We start from the raw sequence: 20,590 nt of genomic DNA, 5'->3' as shown, positions 1-20,590 counted from the left end.
ATCAGGCAGGTTCTTTGTCATCTTGTACTTTATGAAGTGTGCACCATGACATTTAACAGCTTTTTGAGTTTCTGAAGGAGCCAGAATGAAAGGGCCTGCATGCTTCTCATTTCACCTGGAGTGCTAGAATGGGACAACCAAGAGGAACTTAATGTAGACAAGAGCTCTCACTAAAGAAAACAAAAATCCAGTATTAAAGGCTCGCTTCTAAAAAACTTGAGAACCATTTGTTGAACTATGATCTTTATGACAGAGGGATGTGAGAGGAGAGCAAATGGAGACGTATTTTTGTTGATTCCTAGTTTTGAGCATAACAAACATTTTGGGAAGTTTAAATCTTTTGGGCTAAGAGGTACTTAAAGAAAAGGTTTCTTTCTCAACAATATTCCTCATGTCCTAACCGTTTGTTGTATCGATTGTTTACCTTGTTTCATCTTTTTCTGTAGTAGGCTTCATGGCTTACTTGATGGGCTTTTATGGAACTATGATAAAAAATCAATATTGAGATGTATTAATATCTAGTTGTTCATGCATGAATAGGGTCTGATGATGTCAATGGGGATGTCATATTGTTAGTCAATGTGCATGATGCAGCTGATGGTTATATTGTCATATGGATGACTACAGTGAGTCTTTAACTTGCATTTTCTTTTCATTCACCTGCATACATATTGATATTTTTGTAGCATTTTGAATTTTTCATATGATTTCGACCTATAACGTGTTTATTCATTCCATCTTTAGCTAAGTCTATTCCCTATGTACGACTTTTTCAAAGCTCTATTTTTTGAGATTGCCTTGCAACTTTGGAGCTTTGGTAAAATCCTAGTATGCAAATGTTTGTAGGTGTATGTTTGTGTGTGTTTGCATTTTGGGTGGTGTCCTCGAGTCATCTCGATAGCTAGCCATGGGGGAATTCTCTAGATGTTGGTTGCACAGATGTCAGAGCCTAGTTTTAGTTGCATGGCTTTACTCTGAATAGATTTCCACCTGTTCAGTGCTCCTTGCATTCACTTGTTCAGAGATCAACAAGAGTATTAGACAGGATCTCACGCAGATTGATAGAGAGAGGACGTGGATGATGACTCCTCAAGACTTGGGGGAGAGAATGGCTTGTTACAAAAGCATTTTTTTCACATCACTAAGGATGGGTCTATTTTACGGCCGAGATACATGGATTCACATTGTTGCACGGGCTTTGATGTGTCAATAGGACAGTTTCACACCTTCCCCCATCAGCTACAGATAGAAACAGGGAGATACACTTCGGTTTCCCCAAAGGAGCGCATATACCAGCTATGCGACTTAGGGCCAGAGAGAAAGGAGCATTACATATGTCAGTGCTCAGTATATATTTAGATACGGGGATGATTTCCTTCTCTCTTCGGAGAGGGATTTGGGACTCTGTCTAGAGTGAGGGATTACCCTGACCAGAGTTGGCTTCGGCTATTCTTGCTGGAGTTTTGCAGACATATTTATCATCGCCTCATCCAGGTGATTTGAGAGACAGAGAGCAGCTCTTATGAAGTTCTTACAAAGGAGGAGATTGATGCCATGATGCAGCGGTCCATGAGTCCATGTGATGGTACTTATAGGGGCAGTCCACTGAGGAGATCAGGCTTTGACCGAGAGGCTACCAGCTGGAGGAGATTAAAGACCCGTGAGAGAGTACATGTGATGATACTTATAGGGGCAGCCCACTGAGGAGATCAGACTTTGGCAGATAAGCCACCTCTACTGCCTCACTTATTGGGTTCACATTTTATTGTTTGTTACAACTTACTATAGTCTTTTATATTTTCTGTATTGGACATTTGGTTCAAATGACAATCATGTAGTTTTCCGGTCGCAGGGATCTCATTAATCCTTTGGCCTTTGCATTTCATTTCGTTTCGTTTCTAGCATTGTGTGTGTGTGGGGCTTGTGGCTCTTTGCATTACATAAAATCGAGCCAAGGTCCATATACAAGAAATATGGGACAAACCCTAAAAGATATACATTGAGATCATGGGGAAAAATACCCATACAACCACAGGTGACATAAAAAAGAATCATTAAGTGGTGAAGCAGCTCTATCTGGATGTAGGAAGCCTATTGAAATTTGCCAAAAGCTCTCTCCACCTTTCGTTGTGTGCCGAAACCATAGGGCCTAGTGCCACTACCAAAATAATACAACGTAACCAGCTTGGCACTGTCAAGGTGATAATTCACAGTAGACACCCGAACAAGACTGAAAACTTCAACATTTGAACTTTGAAACAAACAGTAATCATGACCCAAAGTGGTGGAGTTCCACCTCTAGATGAAGGGCCCCCAAATTTTGGCGCTCCTTTCAGTACTTCTTTTAATATTAAAAAGCCATAGAGTACAAATGTCGGGGAGTTTGCTAGGCAATTGTGCAACCATGCACTGAAAGCCATAGGAGATCCCGAAGGCACACTTTTATAAACACTGTAGCAAAAAGCAATTGATACAAAACATTGGACTTTCAAAAGCCTATTTTGCTAAAAATATGGCGACCCCAAAAGCAAGAAAAGTAAACTGCAGTCCAAACTATTGTGAATGCAATATCAACATTTCCCATAATTTCCACCGCGCATGGCGCGAAATCAGGGTACTATACGACCGTCGCATCACCAATGTTTGGTCATTTCTCTCTCTTGCTTTGTCTTGAAATTGACCAAATCCTGTGGACCAGCTTACCCTTCACTTTCCTTTCCTTGTGCGCTAGGATGTGTTTTGGTGTAAGACTCTTCTTAGTTTCTTCTACCTTTGGTTGTTGCTCTGGCTCTGGCATCTCACCCATGAAAGGTCTCATATACATATACTCACATGAAAAGCATTGAGAATCTTCCAAGTATAGACATCATTGATCTTTTTTGAAACCTGGAAGGGCTCATAGCATCGCATACTTAGCTTTGGAAAAAGCCTCTCCTTACCCTTCTGCTTATTAAGGCGTGCCTTCTCAAACCTAAGCACACAATCATTCTCCTCTAACTACAAGTCTCTTTGCTTTCTTATGCCGTTCTTGAGACTTCTGTAAAGCCTTCTTTACCTTGGCATAAGTAGTCTCTACATTCCGTACAGAATGATTTGCCTGAAAAGTCTTGTCCTTGATGCACAAAATAGGAGGAACCTTTTTGCCGCCCTCGGCAATTTCAAATGGTGCCTTCCCCGTAGAAGTGTGAACATTGTGTTGTAAGCAAACTCTGCCAGTGGCAAATGAAACCGGCCTGTTCAATCCAAAAAGGGCGGTAGACTTTACTTTAAACCTTGATTTAGCTTTCACCCATTATTAGTTGTCTATTTTACTTGTACTTTCAAGACACAACAAAGGGGAGAGGGATACAGGTTGCTAGATTGCACCTGTATGAGTAGACCGACACCAAATTGGCCCCTAACTTAGGCGCCCCTTTCGGTATTTCTTTATTGTTCAAAAGAGGGAATAAACGCTGTGGATCCCTACAAGCTGCCCCGCACACACTTGGCTGAATTTCAACTGTTCCGGCCCGATTTCGGCAGCATAACTGTACTAGGACCCTTCGCAGTCAGTATTCCCACGCATTGACTGACCTTCCCGACGCATACGGGCACTTTACAAAACCTGGCGAGAATCTGCAGCACGCTGAATTCTCTGTTTTCAGCCCCGAAAATGCGCCAGATCACCTGTACAGCGGTCCCCTTGCATCCCCGAACCTCTTGGGGGTATTAGGGTCCGTTTAGGGCCAAAACCCTAAACCTGCAAAAATACACAGCAGGCTGTAATTTACTGTTTTTGGCTCCGTTTCGCGTGCCGGTCGCATCCGTAGCAAGTCCTCGAGCTCCCGCACCTGTAGGGCTACTTGCCCTTTGAATTGGACGAGATTTCTGGCGTGAAACCTCTCCGAATTCACCTGTACCTGCGGGGGATTAGCCGCTAGCTAATGCAGTACCTGTGCAAGAGGCTCTTGCCTTGGCAATCGCGCATGAACCCACACAACTGTACATTGGTCAAATGAAAAGCCCACTAGTGGGGCATAACATACTGCCAAAGGGGAGAGAGAGGGCAGTGCGTAGCGTGCAGGGCATCACTCCTGGCACCGCACTGTGCATAAGAGGGAAAGCAAGCACTCCATAGCTCTTAACCTGTGACAAAACTGAAAATGAGGCTCTCCCCCTCCTAAATTCAGCGCCAACTCTTGTTGCATGAGGCAAGTGCACCAGAAGGTGTCACTTGGCACATTTACAAGCATTTTCCCGTTTCGGGGTTGTCGCCTAAAAATCTCCCAACCGGCTGCCCAGTTGACTTCACGGCAGAGTAAGAAAATGTTCCCTTTGTCATTCCGGAGGCAATGACGTCAACACATTTTCAGGTCCCAAAATAGCAGTTCCCTAAATTTTAGGAGATGCTGCCATTGTATCTTTCTAGGTCATCCGACCCTCTTTGTACACTGCGGCCACATCCAGAACTGAAATGTAGCCTCTGTAGCAAAGGATTCCACTTTGGCTAGTCAATGATCCCACTTTGGCTAACCGTAGTCTTTGTCCAACCTTAGTGCTCTCTTGGCCTCAGGCCGGGACTCCCTCTGGACAGTTCCACACTAGCTATGCAATGCAGGGCAGTTAGAGTTCCCGAGGGGTGTTTCCAAAAAGTGAAAGTAAATAGATAATAAGAAAGAAATCAACAAAAAGGATAGATAGTAGTCACACGCTGGTGACAGCAAATACTTCTCCCATTGAGTTTTGTTGTCAGAAATATAGCACTTCGATAAGTCTAATACATAGATTTCGTTATTTCTGACCGTTCATCGGTTTGTGGATGAAATGAAAAGAGGATTTGAGCATAGTATGCACATTTACACACGCTGCTCTCCAGAATAAATTGGTGAATCTGGGGTCTCCATTTGAAACGGTAGACTTAGGCATCCCATGCAATCAAAGTTGTGCGAGACAAGCAGCTTTGCCATGTGATCAGCCTTCATTTGGTCTTCTTTTCTAGTACAAAATAAGTCTGCTTGTGGAATCTGTCAACTATAGTCCAAACGCCATCATGCCCACTTTGAGTTTTTTTTTTTCTTTTTCCAAGAAAAAATCCTTTCATTAGTTAATAAAAACTGCCCATAGGGCTACAAACCACCTCTACTAGAGAGGGCTACATCAAAAGCATGGGGAGACTCTCCCAATGAGTAAACAAAATATGTACAATGAGGCTAAATCACAAAATGGGAGGAGGAAAGAGCCACACAGGTTGCCGGTAGTGCCCATCTGGGCGCACCCTGGACCATGGTGAAGAAAGGCCCTTGGTGCCAAAGTCGTAGGAATTTGGAAAGCCTCTCTGCGCTCTCGCATGCGATTGGAGCTGCCCTGAAGTCCCTCTAACTGACCCCTGAGAGTATGAATCAACTCCAACCAAAAGTCACGAACAGTCTCCGTGGGTGGGACAGGGCGAGCCTTGAAGATGCGGAAGCAACGGACCCACCAAATGAACTAGAGTGTCAAGCCACAGATGAGCTCCCAACACACCTCTCTCTCACTGCACCACTCCTGGGGGGTAAGCTTTGTGGCAGGCTGAAGTGTAGGTCGAACCCCATGGATCATTATCATCCTGCTTGTGGAGGCTAGCTCAAAATGGAGCACAGGGCCTGTGAGGGTGGACTAGACAACAACACCCCAAGTGTACTGTGGCACTGTGGAAAGAGTTGGCATCAGTCTAAGGACCCGAAGCTAAACCTGTTGTGCCATGGGGCAGTCCCACAGACAGTGACGTTGACTCTCCAAAGGATGCTCACAAGCTGCACAGGCTGTTGAAAAGCCACTATGTACTAGCCAGCTGCCCACTGTTGTAGGTCTGTGTGCAACTAGCCACTGGAACAAAGCGACTCGCCTCGGTTGTCTGGAGTCCCACAACCGCTCCCAAAAGCCTGACAAGTACTCAACTATGAGACCCTCCTCCTGCCAATGAAGTGCTGTAGGAGGATGAGCCTCTCTCCGTGCTGCCAGTATATGTTGCCCCAATCGAACATTGCACTGAAAGAAGGGGTTCCCAGGGTGATCGGTTGAAGAGAAGGGGTCTCTCCAAAACCACTCTCAAGGGTCCCACTGCACTCATGCTAGAGGGCAGCTCTCCCAAGCCCAAAGCCGCTAGTGGCCTGTCTCAAGATCTGCTGGGTCAGGATCTGTGACACAAGTCCTCTCACAGATGCCCACTACTCGTAATCAAGATTAAGTGTCGTATCAAGCTCCAAGCTCTTGTATATCGTGAACGCCTTCTCTCGCTCTTCTCTAGCTCAAGACGCGCTCATAATGGGTGTCATCTTCCCGCATCCTTAGATGGTTCCATATTGTGATCATGTCGGCCTCGTACTGTTGTGTCAAACCATATACCAAAGAAAACAATTTCTTGAACTTCATCCACTTTGTCGGTGCTTTGCTACATAGAAGAAGAGTCGATTGCCATGTTTGAGCATTCCTTTTCAGAAAAGATGCTGCCTTCTATAATTTAATTGCCTCTAGATGAAGCGGCGCCAAACTGCTGTATGAAAGAAAGAGTTTGATACGCATCCTTGTAGCTCAAGAAAGTATCAAATATTATTATTTGGCCCCTATCCTTAAACTCCTTTGTTTTCTTCTTCTTCTTCTACTGAGTGGCTCGTATCAGGCGGTTTTCCTTCTTACCATAAAGTGTGTAGTTGTTGTCGGAATTGTATGAGGTGGAAGAAGTTTTCTCCTCTAGAGTCTGAACTACGAGATTGCTTTTTGTGCTTTCTAGACTTTTTTTTGATTTTCTTTTCTTGTACTTTCTTCTCTTCTTCCGTCTCTTCTTATCCACGTTGGAACTAGAACTATCGAAACTGTTTGAAGATGAAGAGGAACTCGGATCCTCCTTAAAGTGAACACGCTTCTTTGATCGGATAGTCTCCTCGAAAGTAGATTTTTGCCAAATACCTGGCATGATCTTTTGACTTAGTGCCCTTTCGAGAGTGCTTTTTAGCTTTCATCAACTTGTTGACTTTTTGTTTAAGAGCTTCATCAAACTCTTTGCAAGTGCCCCGTACTACTATAGAGTTCTTATTTCTCATGTCTTCGCTTCGTAAAACTTGGAAAATATGTATAACAAACACCAAAGAGAGAGTAGAGAGAGAATGAGGGTAGAAGATGGTGACCCCTCTCCCCCCACTCTCAGAGGAAAATGATTTCTGCTCAATTCAAGCTCCTTAGGATTTGAGCTCAGTTACAATCCACTTGAGAGTGAGTTTAGGTAGACTGAAAGTCGCAGACCATGCAAGATGTACATGAGTGCGCTCCTTAGGATTTAAGCTCAGTAACAATCCTCCTAAGAGTGAGTTTAGGTAGACTGAAAGTCGCAGACCATGCAAGATGTACATGAGTGCACATGCATAAAAGAAACTGCAAACATAAATAGAGCCTTCCAATTTGTACAAAATCAACCCATCCTTGGCAGATAGTAGTAAGCCATCTTCGTAGTTTGGTCCATGTCGAGAGAGAGAACTAAAAACTGCTGAAAACTTGAATTTATAGGGTTGTCGCTGTCACAACTCAATAAAATACGAAGTGAGAAATACACATCCTTTTTGCTAATTTATATCAACTTATACCTCCTTTGAAAGAAAAGGTAGCCAGATAAGTGGTCACAGGTTATGGTCAACTCACGCAGTGGGTTAGAACATAGATAATGCACACTCCCATCTAGCTAACCGAAAAGGGGCGCCTGTGGCTTGTAACTCTTGCATATCAAGGTCATACTCGCACATAGAAAGGATTAATGCCTTGTAGTGTGGGCTAGATCTGCCAAAAAAGACAGTTAAAATTATTAAGAGGTCATGATCACGATTCATGAAATACTATCAATGTACATACATGTGGTCTAATTGCGTTGAATACATTTCTCCCTCCATAAGCATCTTGGATTGTTGTTCAAAAGCTAGAATCATGTTGTACTCGGAAAGAGCTTTCATTTGATACCCATATTGATATTTCTTTTTGCTAGTAGTTTTCTAAAAAAGGAAGGTTCTAGAAGATTCTAGGAGGAGAATTCTAGAAAGACAAGTGAAAGGACACTTGTTGCAAAGCTTTCAGGAGTTGGGACACTTGTCCACTCTTTTTGACAAATGAAAGGACACTTGTTGCAAAGCTTTTCAAAAACCAAGACACTTGTCCACCTTTTTTGACATGTGATTGGACACTTACCACAAGGCTCCTCTTTTCTCTTTGTTCTTGAGGGCATTTCACCTATAAATATAATCCTTTCCTCTCAATTAAGCCTCCCCCTTGTTGAATTTTCTGCCCAACATCACCTCAAGAAGCCTCTACACCATCTTTACCATTTCCCACTACATCTCCCTTTCCTCCTTGAAGAAACCCATTCCCTCTCTCTTTACCTTGCTGTTTTTATTGCAGGGAACGCAAAAATCTGAATATTTTTAGCCCTATTCTTGAAGTTACAAGCTCTTGCTTTGCCATGGATGTAACCAAGAAGATGCCCTACTATCTTCTTTTCAAAATGGGCTGAAATTTCCTCTTGCATGTATGTATACGTTTGCAAATTTCCTCTTATGTTTCTTTTATGTATAGGCTTGTGCACACAAGACATGACATCTTGCATGATCTAAGATTATTACTTTAACTCATTTTCTTGTAGATCGTAACTGAGTTCAATCCTAAGGTACTTGGATTGAGCAGAAATTCATCCGCTTTTTGGGGGGGGGGGGGGGGGGGGGGGGGGTTACCCATCTTCAACCCTCATTCTCTCTCTACTGTCTCTTTGGTGTTTGTTATATATATATTTTCTAAGTTTTATGAAGTGAATACATAAGAGAGAAGCACTCCATAGTAATGCGGGGCGGTTAGAGGTACTGTAAAAACAGCAAGGTAGAGAGAGACAAAACAAGCTCCTTGAAGTAGAGAGATCCTGGCATATAACTTGTGGAAGGTCCAGCCATAGCTTGAAACAGTGGAACCACCTCCAAAATAACGAGGATAGAAGGGTCTGACGCATAGCCTACTCGTCACTCCCTTGACCATTCACAAACGGTTCCTGTCCAGGTAAACCAAATTGGTTGCGATCAATGGACACCACTGGTTGCTCAACCACATGGGCTTTCCCTCGAGCATCACGAGTCCTCTGAGCATTGGAATCTCCTTTTCCTGCAACGGCTCAATCATGCCCTGTGTCGGAGCGTGAAAACCTTGTGTCAGAGCTTGTAATCTTGTGTAGGAGCCTGCAAGAACTCTTGCATCCTTGGGTTGTTAGCCAATTGCTGAAACATTTCCATGCAACTATGCAGTTGAGCTCTGAACAACCTGTCCTCTTCTTGAAGAGTTGAAGGAACTTTCTCTGTGCCATGTGAGGAAGATCCCTCTTCAGGTACTTGGTTTCTCTTCTCTGCCATAACGACAAGGTCTGTGTTGCTTTCACCCACAACAATCCACGCTGCACTTTTTGGAGAAAAAATCACTATCGTGTCGATGGAACCATATAACCGGCCTGTACACAGTAGAGGGCATCACTATTTCAATTACCTGCACTGAGAAGAAAAGAGAGCACAGAAGCTTCCAGTGACTAGAATGTCAGTGTGCACACGAAGTCCGACACCCTATAGGCCCCAAAGATTGGAGCCCCTTTCTGTATTTCTTTATTCAATTAAGAACAGACGATCCAGACACGTAGATCAAAGTCTCACAAAGCTGTCCAAACCTGGTGAGGGCTGAAATTGCAAATTTTTGACCCAATTTCGGCAGCATAACGACGCCAAATCCCTTGTAGGACAAAAGTACTTGTCTAGGACAGATTCCCTCGCAATTTAGAAGCTTTCTGGTGAGTTGTAACAGAATTTCAACGTGCTGTAATTCCTTGTTTTGCCATTGTCGGGTACCCAAAACCCTGTACACGCATCCCAAGGCTTTCCTGGGGCTCCCCTTGGTTTTCCTTGCAGTTTAGGTGCAAAACCCTAAACCTAAATAAAAACACAGCAGTCTCTAATTCTTTGTTCTACGCGTGTCCCAAGGGCTCTCGCATGCAATGGAACAGTTCCCTTTTAATTTGGACGAGTTCTCATGCAAGAAAACTCTCCAAATTCGCAATCTTTCACGATGGAAGTGTGCGTACCTGTGGGGGATTAGCAACTAGTTGTAGTACAACAGTGCCATGTGGGAGACGGTGAATCGCAACACGATTTGTGGTGGAAATTATGGAAAGTGTTGCCACAACATCAATCGGCTCGACTTTGGTCTTGGCCTTCAATTTTATTGTCTAGGCCTTTAGTTTTAATGTTCTCAGCCTTCTTGTCCAATAAACAATGCCACATCATCAAGTTTGTGATAGAGCACTATGTATCCAAATGTCTAATATATGAGAGCATACGGGGCTCTTCTGCTATTGCTTCTTCTGCTGCTACTACTGCTTCTTAGGGTTTAGGCCCCCTTGTCTGGGATTTGCAGGTTGGCTCCGTTCTTCAGTGGCTTGACACGTCAGCAGTTTGTGACATCTCCCCTTCTTGAAAGAAAGTAATCGTCCGCGATTACATGTCTGCAAAATAGATATCTCGTCTGCGTCGTTCCGAGGTTTAGACAATACTAAAACAACATTTCTCACTACTTCACTCGGAAGTAAATCACCAAGCATTGAAACCAATATTCAAACCAAAGTCAAACAGTTCAAATCGGCACCAAGGCAGGTTTAAAATAGATACCATCCATTTCAAACAAATTCCAAACAGGATCACCAAACAAGTTCTCAAACAGATTCAAAAAACTGCTAATTCAAACTGAAGAAGCATTCTCGACATCAGTCGAGCTCAAAAGTCGACTTGCTTTCCATTCTGAAACCTGCATCAAAATTAGGGTTAGATTTCTTCCTTAAGGTTGTAGCCGATTGTAGCATGGCCCATAAACTCGTGAATAGTCGAAACAAGCCTCAACAGACAATGTTCTTGTGGCGGTGGTGGTAGCCCTAAGATATACCAATCACACTGGACCTCCAAGGTTATTAGTTGGAGAAGAGGCACCCGTTGAGAGATGTCGAGAAATTTCAAGTTTTAATCTGCTAGGGTTTCTATGGCAAGCCTTTCAGGATACCCCACTCTGCCAGAAGCTGCACTTCGAAGGAAGATGTCAGAAAGCATGTAACTTCAGGCAAATTTTTTTCTTGAAAGCTTGCCAAGTCCTTGGAGTGTGCGGCTTTGTAGCTATAGACTTCCACCACTGCATGGCATTGCCCTGAGAAAAACAGTGCTTGAAAAATCTTTGATCCTCCTCTTGTAAGTCATCTTTATGGCTTATGCCCTGTAAGACATAGCCATGAAGACGGGAGCGTGTCCGATGCGCGATGAAGTAAGTTTGGGATTGGCTAATAACTCAGGGTCGGGGCACAAAGATTGTAAGCTTTCCAATAAACTTTGGAAGCGCCACGTTGCTTTGACTGCTCTTTGATAGAACCGGTATGCTTTCAGAAAAGCACACGCCTGAAGCTCTGAAACCACTGTCACGAGGTCGGGCACCACATGCCAATGGAAAAGAACAGACTGAACAACTTTAAGCACTTCAAATAACAACTGAACTAAAAGAGAGACGACACACAAGACGGGGAGTAGGGGAGTTTCACCTCAATAGAGGGGTGGCCCCACAACGCGGTGATCCGTACAGCTCTTCCACGTCAGCAAGTCATCGCATTTTCTGGGTGATCCGTACTGCTTTGCCTCGTTATCAGTCTTTACGCAGGAAGGTGTGTGCTGGTCTTGTTTTATTTAATTACTTTTGGTCACTTGGGCCCCATTGGACGGGGTCCCATAAGTTGGTGGGAACTCTTTTGCTAGTGCTTCTTCTTTTGCTGCTGCTTCTTCTTAGGGTTAGGTCCCCTTGGCCGAGATGTGCAGGTTGGCTCCGTTCTTCAGTGGCTTGACACGTCAGCAGTTTGTGACAGGCTGATATGCAGCCTTTTCCACAGGACAACCCTCAGTTTGAGTGCTATTGAAGTCGAGAGATAATGCAGGGTATGTGGAGGAGGGATGGAGAACGAGGAGCACTATGTATGTAGATTTCCAAATTCCAATATATGAGAGCATATGGGGGCGATATGCAACTTCCATAGGACATGCCACACATGAGTGCTATTTAAGTCGAGAGACCGGAGACAGTTGGGCCGCTTATTGAGAGACATAGGGAGACTCTCCTCTAGTCATCCACACAGAGGACGGAGGGCGACAATTATAGCTCGCAGACTTCTTTTAGAGAGCTATTGAAGCTCCACCCGCCGGCCCTTCGAGAGGGTCATGCTACGACAAGCAAAGATTGTTTGAGCTCATAGAGTCCCATAGTTACCTGGAACAGGAAATCGGAACGCGGAACGGTAACGGCAACGCAACGGGCGCGAACTGCCATTCCCTGTTATAGATACTCACGTCTGAAACACGGAACAGGGATTTGGAACGGGATGTTGAAACGGGGAACGGGGAACGGAGACCTAAAAATGGCCATTCTCTGTAACTATGCCGTAGACGCCCCAGAGCACCAAGCCCAAAGAGTACATCATGGGGCCATTCAGGAGATCCGACTATGACATGAGTGAACTAGATAGAGGGAGATAGAGTAGGTCTTCTCGGACCCTATTGCTATGCTGTAGAGACTCTTCACTCCCTACCCACATATGCATGCCACACTACACTTCCAATTTGGTACTAGATGGAGCTAGCCCTTTGCATATCATGGTTGTAGTTGTACTCCCATATGCATTGTCAAGTATAGCGGACGAGTTTAGCTCGGATCTAGTACTCCGCACAAACACAACGTTACTTAACTTTACTTGAAAAGAGAAACTGAATTGAATACAATGAAGGAAAGAGAGGCGCAGAGAGAGAGAAAAGAGAGACGACACGGCATGTCAGGTCCCAACCACCCTCAAGGGCCCCCTTGCTTTGTTTTATTGCTTGCACAAAATGCTGATACAATGATGCTAATGCTGAGATGCCGATGGAAACTTGATGCAGATGCTTGATATTGTTGAGATACTGAAGGGTACTGCAGTAGATGCTAAGGGGTACTACGGTGGATGCTTGGTAACTTGAGAGGCTAAGTGCTGGGTACTGAAGGTGCTTAGTATTGCGGGTGTTTTTGTACTGCTGAAATGCTGAGGCTGAATGCTGAAATTACTAACGCTAGGCTGGACTTGGAGCCGAAACCTGAAAACGCTGATGATGCTGTGACTGGGTTCTGCTAATTGATGCAACAAGGGATGAAAATGGATGATGCTGAAAAACACCGGACTGAAGGGCTGAAATACTTCATGATGAAAAAGTTGGCTGATGCTGATCAAGGTGCTGTGGGTTCTACGGGTACTGACGTGCTGATGCTGATGCTGAACAGCTGAAGAAAAACGCTGGAAGAATGGGCTGAAAACGCTGATGCTCCTGCTGGTACTTGAGTAGGCTCTCCTGCCCCTTTCCTCCCCTGCAGGGCTGCCTAATAGGCACTTAAAACTGGGTCGAGCAGTCCTAATAGAACCCCCACGATTCTGATGAAAATATAAAGCTAAAGTGCCACTTATTATTAAAATGACTTAAGAGATTGTTCACGGGCTAGTACTTGCCTATATGCTGAAGTGCGTGTACAGTGCAAGAGAGGGTATGCAATTATGACCTGCTTGGGCACGCACGTCCTGTTAGAGGCTCACAAAGTGCCAGGCTAGATCCTAAGCTAAACTAAGAGTGACACGTAACCTTTTCATTTAATGCGAGTATCTTTTCATGATGTGAGTTTCACTCATTCAATATTGCTTTCGTCATCAATAAAATGAAAAAATTTCCTGAAACTGTCAAGCAGTGGTAGAATTTGAAGCTTTGGGCACTTCCATTGTGCTCAAATCGCCCAAAAACCTAAACAATGGCGGTTTGCTTGCTTTGTTCTCACACCTAGGGAAGGAGAAAAGGCCAAAAAACTCCCGAAAAGGGGCTTTATTTTGGAATGGTCTCTGCACGCTGTTCGGCAAAAACCCCTTTTCGAGGGTTTTTTTGGCCTTTTCTCCCTCTTCAGGTGTGAGAACCAGGCAAGTAGACAGCCATTGTTTAGGTTTTTGGGCGTTTTGTATACAATAGAAGTGTCAAAAGCTTCAAATTCTACCACTACTTGACAGTTTCATGAATGAGCAAAACCCACCTCATGAAAAAGACATTCGCATTGAATGAGAAGGTGACTGTTTGCAAGGACCGTTGGATTATTGAATGAGTGGGTGACGCCTTTTTCACATTTTTGTTAATATCAACCTATTTTTCTACATATTGTCGTACCTTCTAAGCCACTCAGGTTTCCAGTTTCTTTGTGGTTTCTTGAGTAGTTCTCAGTTTCTTGTGCGGTAAAGTTCCTCAAATAAAGGAGGTGTTCAAAATGTGTACACTCATCTTGGAATGTCTACATTTATTCTACTTGTGACACATGGAACTAAAAAGCTTTACTTCTCTTGATCCTTCCTTGGTATTTAGGTCAATGAAATGGCATGGAACACTACAGGAGAGCTCTTTTTTCTTACAACTGGGAATGGTTAGTGGTTTTGGATATAGATTTGTTTGGGTAATGAAGAACCTGGTTGTGGTAGATCAATGTACACATTTCCTTTTTTGGCAGGAACGGTGGACATTTTATCTTATCCCTCTCTTGCCACATTACAAAGCATCTGTGCGCACACAGCAGGATGTTATTGTATTGCAATTGATCCTACTGGCAGGTACATATAACAGCTGCTTGCTCACAATTCCCCACTTGATTTGTGTCTTATTCCTTCAGCTTGTCACTGTTATGTATCTGGATTATTTATGATATTATAGGTACTTTGCAGTGGGGAGTGCAGATGCACTCGTTAGCTTATGGGATCTCTCAGAAATGCTGTGTTTCAAACATTTACTAAGCTGCTTGCTCACAAGTCCACTTAATTTGTGTCTTATTCCTTCAGCTTGTCATTGTTATGTATCTGGATTATTTATGATATTATAGGTACTTTGCAGTGGGGAGTGCAGATGCACTCGTTAGCTTATGGGATCTCTCAGAAATGCTGTGTGTTCGAACATTTACTAAACTGGAGTAAGATATTTTCTGCTCAGCTTTATATGCTAATTTCTCTTGCTAATTTGCTAACTTCTGATAGGAAGGCCTTACACTTCAAAATATGTGTCAGGTGGCCCGTACGGACGATTAGTTTCAATCATGATGGGAAATACATTGCTTCAGCTAGCGAAGACTTGTTTATTGATATAGTAATCTCTTCAATGCATTTAACAACTTATTATTAGTTTGTTCAAAGTAAACACAATTTGAAAGGGGTGGGTATGTTTATTTGCTTTCTTGTCTAGGCAGAGGTGGAGAGTGCACGATCGGTGTATCAAATACCATGTAGAGCGGCTATGAACAGTGTGGAGTGGAACCCAAAGTATAACCTTCTGGCATTTGCTGGTGATGACAAAAACAAGTATTCTGTTGATGAAGGTTCTCTCTCTCTCTCTCTCTCTCTCTCTTCCCCCTCCCCTCTCAAGGACTAAGTGAGTTTATGCTTGTTGTTTCTCGAATTTATGACAAGGGGATATGTCAATTGCACATCAGAAGAGGAATTTAAGAATTTTTTGCAAGCACCATTTAGGTTAAACATGGATGTCCATTGTCACCAACTGTGTGTGGTGCATTGATCGATTGGAACAAATGGAACTTGACTTTATGCAACAAGGTAATCATGCTTTTGTTGTAAGCGGATGATGTAGTGCTTCTATCACAAACTTTAGAGGATGCACAAAAGCTTATGATTGTCCTTGAAATATTTTGCTTGCACAGTGGGCTGATTGTGAATGAATCCAAAAACAAAGATAATGCTTGTGAAACGAACTATAAGGAGAAGCCATGCCTTGCGTACAACAATGAGATGCTTGAAGTGGTTGAGAGCTTTAAGTACCTTGGCCCTGAGAACATGTGTAATGCAGGGGATGCTAAATGTCGGGCTCTCAAGATTTTGACAAATTTATTCGTGACGTTGGTTCTTCTTTATGGACTTGAAGTGTGGGACGGGAGCATTTCAAAGTCTACTTGGAAAGAGTTTAAGAATCGATCTTTTCCAATTGGGGTTATGGACATGGAGAGGTTTGTAGAGTACATGATAAAGATGCGTCAAAACTCCTAAATCAACTTCCTACAATTGCATGGGAAATAAGGAAAAAAATTTAAAAGACGCATAAAAGTAAGATCTTGAGCATGAGATGGATGCAAGACTGTAGAAGTGGTTTGAGAGATAGGATGTATCACACTTGCTACATGATGCCTTAATAGACTTAAAAGTGAATGAAGCTTTTCTACAAGGCCAATGTATTACAGCTTGGAAGGAATCCAATGGGTCATGCTTCGTACTTTACACCACCCATATTGCCCCCGACCACAAAACCATATTCTTCATCGAAAGAGGAAACCGTACTCACCCTTAGATGTTTGAGCCTATCCCCTTGTGGGTGATACACACTATCCTAGTCCATTTGTCACAAAATGATGACGTGGCATGACCACCCAAACAGATTCCAAATAAAATGTCGTAAAGGTCACCGTTCGATGGGGCCCAGGGGACACAGAATTAAAGAACCGAAGCTCAAAGTTGTACCAATTTATGGTATCCCGACTGAGGGGCCTAAAATCCTAAAGACGATAAGCTTGCACTGTGAAAGAGAGTTCCGTAAATCGCACTGATATGCCAATGTGGCAGATTGTACGAATGCCCGCGTGGCATGTTGTACGAAAATTGTGTGTTTTGTGCTGGTTGTGCCACGTGGCAAGCTGTACGGATTTCCGCGATTCATGGTAGTAGCTTTTGGGATTGATTGCTTTTGAACTGATTGCTTTTGGGGCATCCCTTGCAAGAATAAAAGAGCCCTTAGGGCCTCACTCTGTAGAGCATCTGGACGCAGAGTCTGAGAGTAGAGGTCCCTTAGAGTTGTACTTTGCAACGATTAATGATAAAGAAATACCCAAAGGGGCGCTAGACTTTGGGGCCAATACCTCTGGACACAGAACTCCGCGGAGAAAAGTATTTGCCCCTGGTGGAGTTTGCCTACAATAACACAGTTCATTCTTCGATGAGGAAGGCGCCATTTGAGGTAATTGAGAATGACTAAGAAAGGTCCATTGGATGACTAATGTTAGAGATTTTGGGATACTTATTTGTCAGAGAGACCAGATTGAGCGGTTTTGCTGTGGTTTGCCGAAAGAGATGAGGTTTTGGGATACTTATTTGTCAGAGAGACCAGATTGAGCGGTTTTGCTGTGGTTTGCCAAAAGAGATTTGAGACTATTTTCTAAACTAGAAGTCTGACTCCATTTAGAGACTTATGGGACATGCTAAGCAACGATTTGGAATGCATGGCGGCTCATTAACTTATCCTACGGATAGGATAGTATCCATCTCAACAAGACATGAGTTTGTCAGTGAAAAGAATGAGTCAGAGGAACCGGATGATAACTCGTCACAGGATTTTGGAGAATTAGATGGGAGCACATCCGAAGGTTCTGACGAACTAAGGGAACCGGATGCAAGTTCATCAACGGTCCGGAGAAAAAAGGGGATTAGATGATAGTGCGTCTCAGGGTTTTCAATGATTGAGATTGACGTCCCTATGGATAGGGGAAGCTAGCGAACCTACCCATAGGTCCCAGGGTACAAGGAAAGAAACGAAAAGGGAATCAATTGGTAGATAAAAGATTTCCCATGAATGAGGCTCTTGGGAAGTCTAAAGCACGACATAAGAAGGCAACCAACAAACATCGACGGGACTTGCAGTTGAAGGAAGATGATTGGGTGCTCTTACGATTTGAGAAGGCACACCTAAGGAAACGAAAGGGAAAGGAGCGGCTCTCCAAAGCTAAGTACGCGGTACTATGGCCCTTTCGAGATTCAAGAGAAGATAAATGATGTGTCTCCCGACTGAACTTGCAAGATTCTTAGAAGATTCATAATGCTTTTTATGTGAGTCTATTGAAACCTTTCAAGGGTGAGGTGCCAATTGACATGGAGCTTGAGGAGCAACCTGAAGTGGAAGAGAGCAGAAAGGTAAAGTGACGGCGGTTCTTAGTCAAGAACAAGAACTATACGACATTGGATGCGAAGTGGATGGAGGAGGAGGACCTAGCAAATACTCCTCAGATACTAAAACTTTACCTTGATACTTTTGGTCTAGCTTCGACTATTCCGAGAGATCCCGTAGATTAATAGGGTTGAATATGGTGCAGATCGGACATCACAAGAGGGGAGTCACTCTGCTCCTCTGTCACAAGGTACCCAAATGGAATAAAGTCACCGATTTCCTTTTGGATTTCAGGGATACTAACGGGCTGACAGTATGCTGTTGTATGACTTTATGAAAGTACTTCGATATGGGAATTCCCAAAATGATCCTAATTTATGTGTGCTCTCTCATGTGAGTCGTGTTCGAGTGCATGTTTGAAAGATGAAATGACTGCAGCATTTTGGTCTTGAGATTCCATATGAGATGGGCATGATAGCAATAAGAGTTAGTCCATCCGACATCAGTGAGATCCGATGTGGATCTAGATGCGATTGCTAAAAATGGTAGCCGAGAGATCATGGTCCGAGATCTCGATGGACTTTATGTAATTTGATTTGAATGTGATGTGGATGTTGACTGTCGTCTTTGTGCAAGTGCTGGATTTGTGTCTGTGCCACGTGGTAGGCTGTACAGGTTTCCGCGATTCACGCTTGCAGCTTTTGGGGATCAGACACTTTTGGGAGGCCTCACTTTGCAGAGCATGTGGACGCAGAGTCTGAGAGCCGAGGTCCCTCGGGAGTTGTACTTTGCAATGATTAATGATAAAGAATTACCGAAAGGGGCGCCAGACTTTGGGGCCAATACCGTTGGGCACGGAACTGCGTTGGGCTCTCTCTCTCTCTCTAAGTTTTTGTTCATGTGTTGCTATTGATTTCTCGCTTGGAGTGTCCAAGCCTGTTACACCATTTGACTTAGTTCCACTCCCTTCGATGTGAGGTGGGACGTTGGGCCAATGGAGAAGAGTCCAATCGACCATGCTCAGTCACTACAAGTTCGAGAGTCTGAGCACCACACAATGCTAGAGTGCTCATATTTTACTCACATATGAAGTTGCTTCCCTCACATTTTCGGCCATGACATAGATGTACACACTTTCCTCTCCTAGCCATAGTTCGGCTCTCCATTGCAATTCTCATCACCACAATCCTTGAGCATTGAGAATCACTTATTAGCCCCACACCCCACACATATTACATCACATGTATCTTTGGTCCCAACATATTTGACCTCTGAGGACGATAATAAAATGTGTGTGTGTGTGTGTGTGTGTGTGTGTGTGTGAGAGAGAGAGAGAGAGAGAGAGAGAGAGAGAGAGAGAGAGAGAGAGAGAGAGGAGAATAACCTTCTGTTTTCATGGGTGTTGTGCATGTGAATAAGAGGAGAATAACCTTCTGTTTTCATGAGTGTTGTGCATGTGAATAAGGGGAGAATAACCTTCTCTTTTCATGGGTGTGGGTGTGAATAAGAGGAGGAAACCCAAGTGTGCCTAGAGAAACCACCCAACCCCCCCCTCCCCCCTTTCCTGCAGGGGCCCCCTTTTTCCTCTTTTCCATCCCTCCCTCTTCCTTCATTCCCTCTTGTTGTAAGCAATAAGTGATATGGTTTCTTGTTTTGGTTGTTGCAGGTGTTTTCCGTGTGTTTGGATTTGAAACGCCTTAGCGTGCGACCTCCCTTACAAAATTTGCAAATTTTGTTATTGATGTAAAATAGGTTTTTAGTGCGCTATGTCAGTATGACCCTTCTCTCAAATGATGCACGCATGATTGAGGTTGTAGATTCACATGTGTGGCATTTTGAGAGTGATGCTACAAAGTATATTACATCTCATTGTGACTTGTTGACTTCTCTTGATGTTGTCGCCAATGGGAATGATGTCACTTGTGCCAAAAATGCCTCTTATCCAGATTAGAGAGTTGAAGAGATTGTATTTACTACATTTAATGGAAGTTCCTTCACACTTTTTGATATACTTATTTTGCATGGGATCAAGAAGAATCGGTTGTCTATGTTTGCATTAGCAAGGCTCAGGCTTATTGTAAAATATGTGGATGATAGATGCACTATTCATGATCTTAGTTCAATTACCTTATCTTGAGGGCTAGCATTGTGGCAAGAACAATCACTCATCCAAGTATTACAAATACAAAGATAACAAAACCAAGCACAAGGAAAACACAAGCAATAACTACTACAAAGAATGTGAATTAAATATCATGGTCCACGTTTGTATGTAATTATCTCTTTGTAATTAGGACACAAGTATTGTTTGTGGATGTGCATGTGTGCGAGAGTATTATGTATATACTTGGATTTAGGTGTGTGTTTTACTAGGACTAAGTATTCCACTTCTCATTATTATGTATAAACTTGGATTTAGGGGTGTGTTTTACTAGGACTAAGTATTCCACTTCTCACTATTTTATTAGTTGTAATATTTTTCACCTACATGATGTATAGAAGTATGTCCATAAATAATCACACACGTGGGTCTATCTTTTTCCTTGTGGAACTTCACT

The 20,590-nt window shown here is 43.4% G+C and overlaps 1 protein-coding gene across 2 annotated transcripts in view; it reads left to right on the top strand.

Moving 5' to 3' along the window:
• Positions 1-20,041, top strand: part of TEX1 (Transducin/WD40 repeat-like superfamily protein) — a 31,510-nt gene extending 11,469 nt beyond the window's left edge. The window contains exons 6-11 of one of the 2 annotated variants that reach the window (XR_015186018.1): positions 14,469-14,526; positions 14,611-14,710; positions 14,977-15,063; positions 15,158-15,236; positions 15,337-15,465; positions 19,699-20,041. Coding sequence is in view for 1 of the 2 variants with exons in the window: in XM_086497098.1 (XP_086353224.1) it covers positions 14,469-14,526; positions 14,611-14,710; positions 14,977-15,063; positions 15,158-15,236; positions 15,333-15,465; positions 19,699-19,733 (492 nt within the window). In the remaining variant the exon portion in view is untranslated. Of the gene's footprint in view, positions 1-14,468; positions 14,527-14,610; positions 14,711-14,976; positions 15,064-15,157; positions 15,237-15,332; positions 15,466-19,698 lie in introns of both variants that reach the window. The other variant, XM_086497098.1, reaches the window with a different exon arrangement.
• Positions 20,042-20,590: the final 549 nt, after the last annotated feature.

Source organism: Adiantum capillus-veneris, chromosome 23 (assembly GCF_014529385.1).
Source record: "Adiantum capillus-veneris isolate H3 chromosome 23, ASM1452938v2, whole genome shotgun sequence".
NCBI classification, from domain to species: Eukaryota; Viridiplantae; Streptophyta; class Polypodiopsida; order Polypodiales; family Pteridaceae; genus Adiantum; species Adiantum capillus-veneris.
Note: the sequence above shows the minus strand (reverse complement) of the source record. Positions and strands in the feature narration are given on the sequence as shown.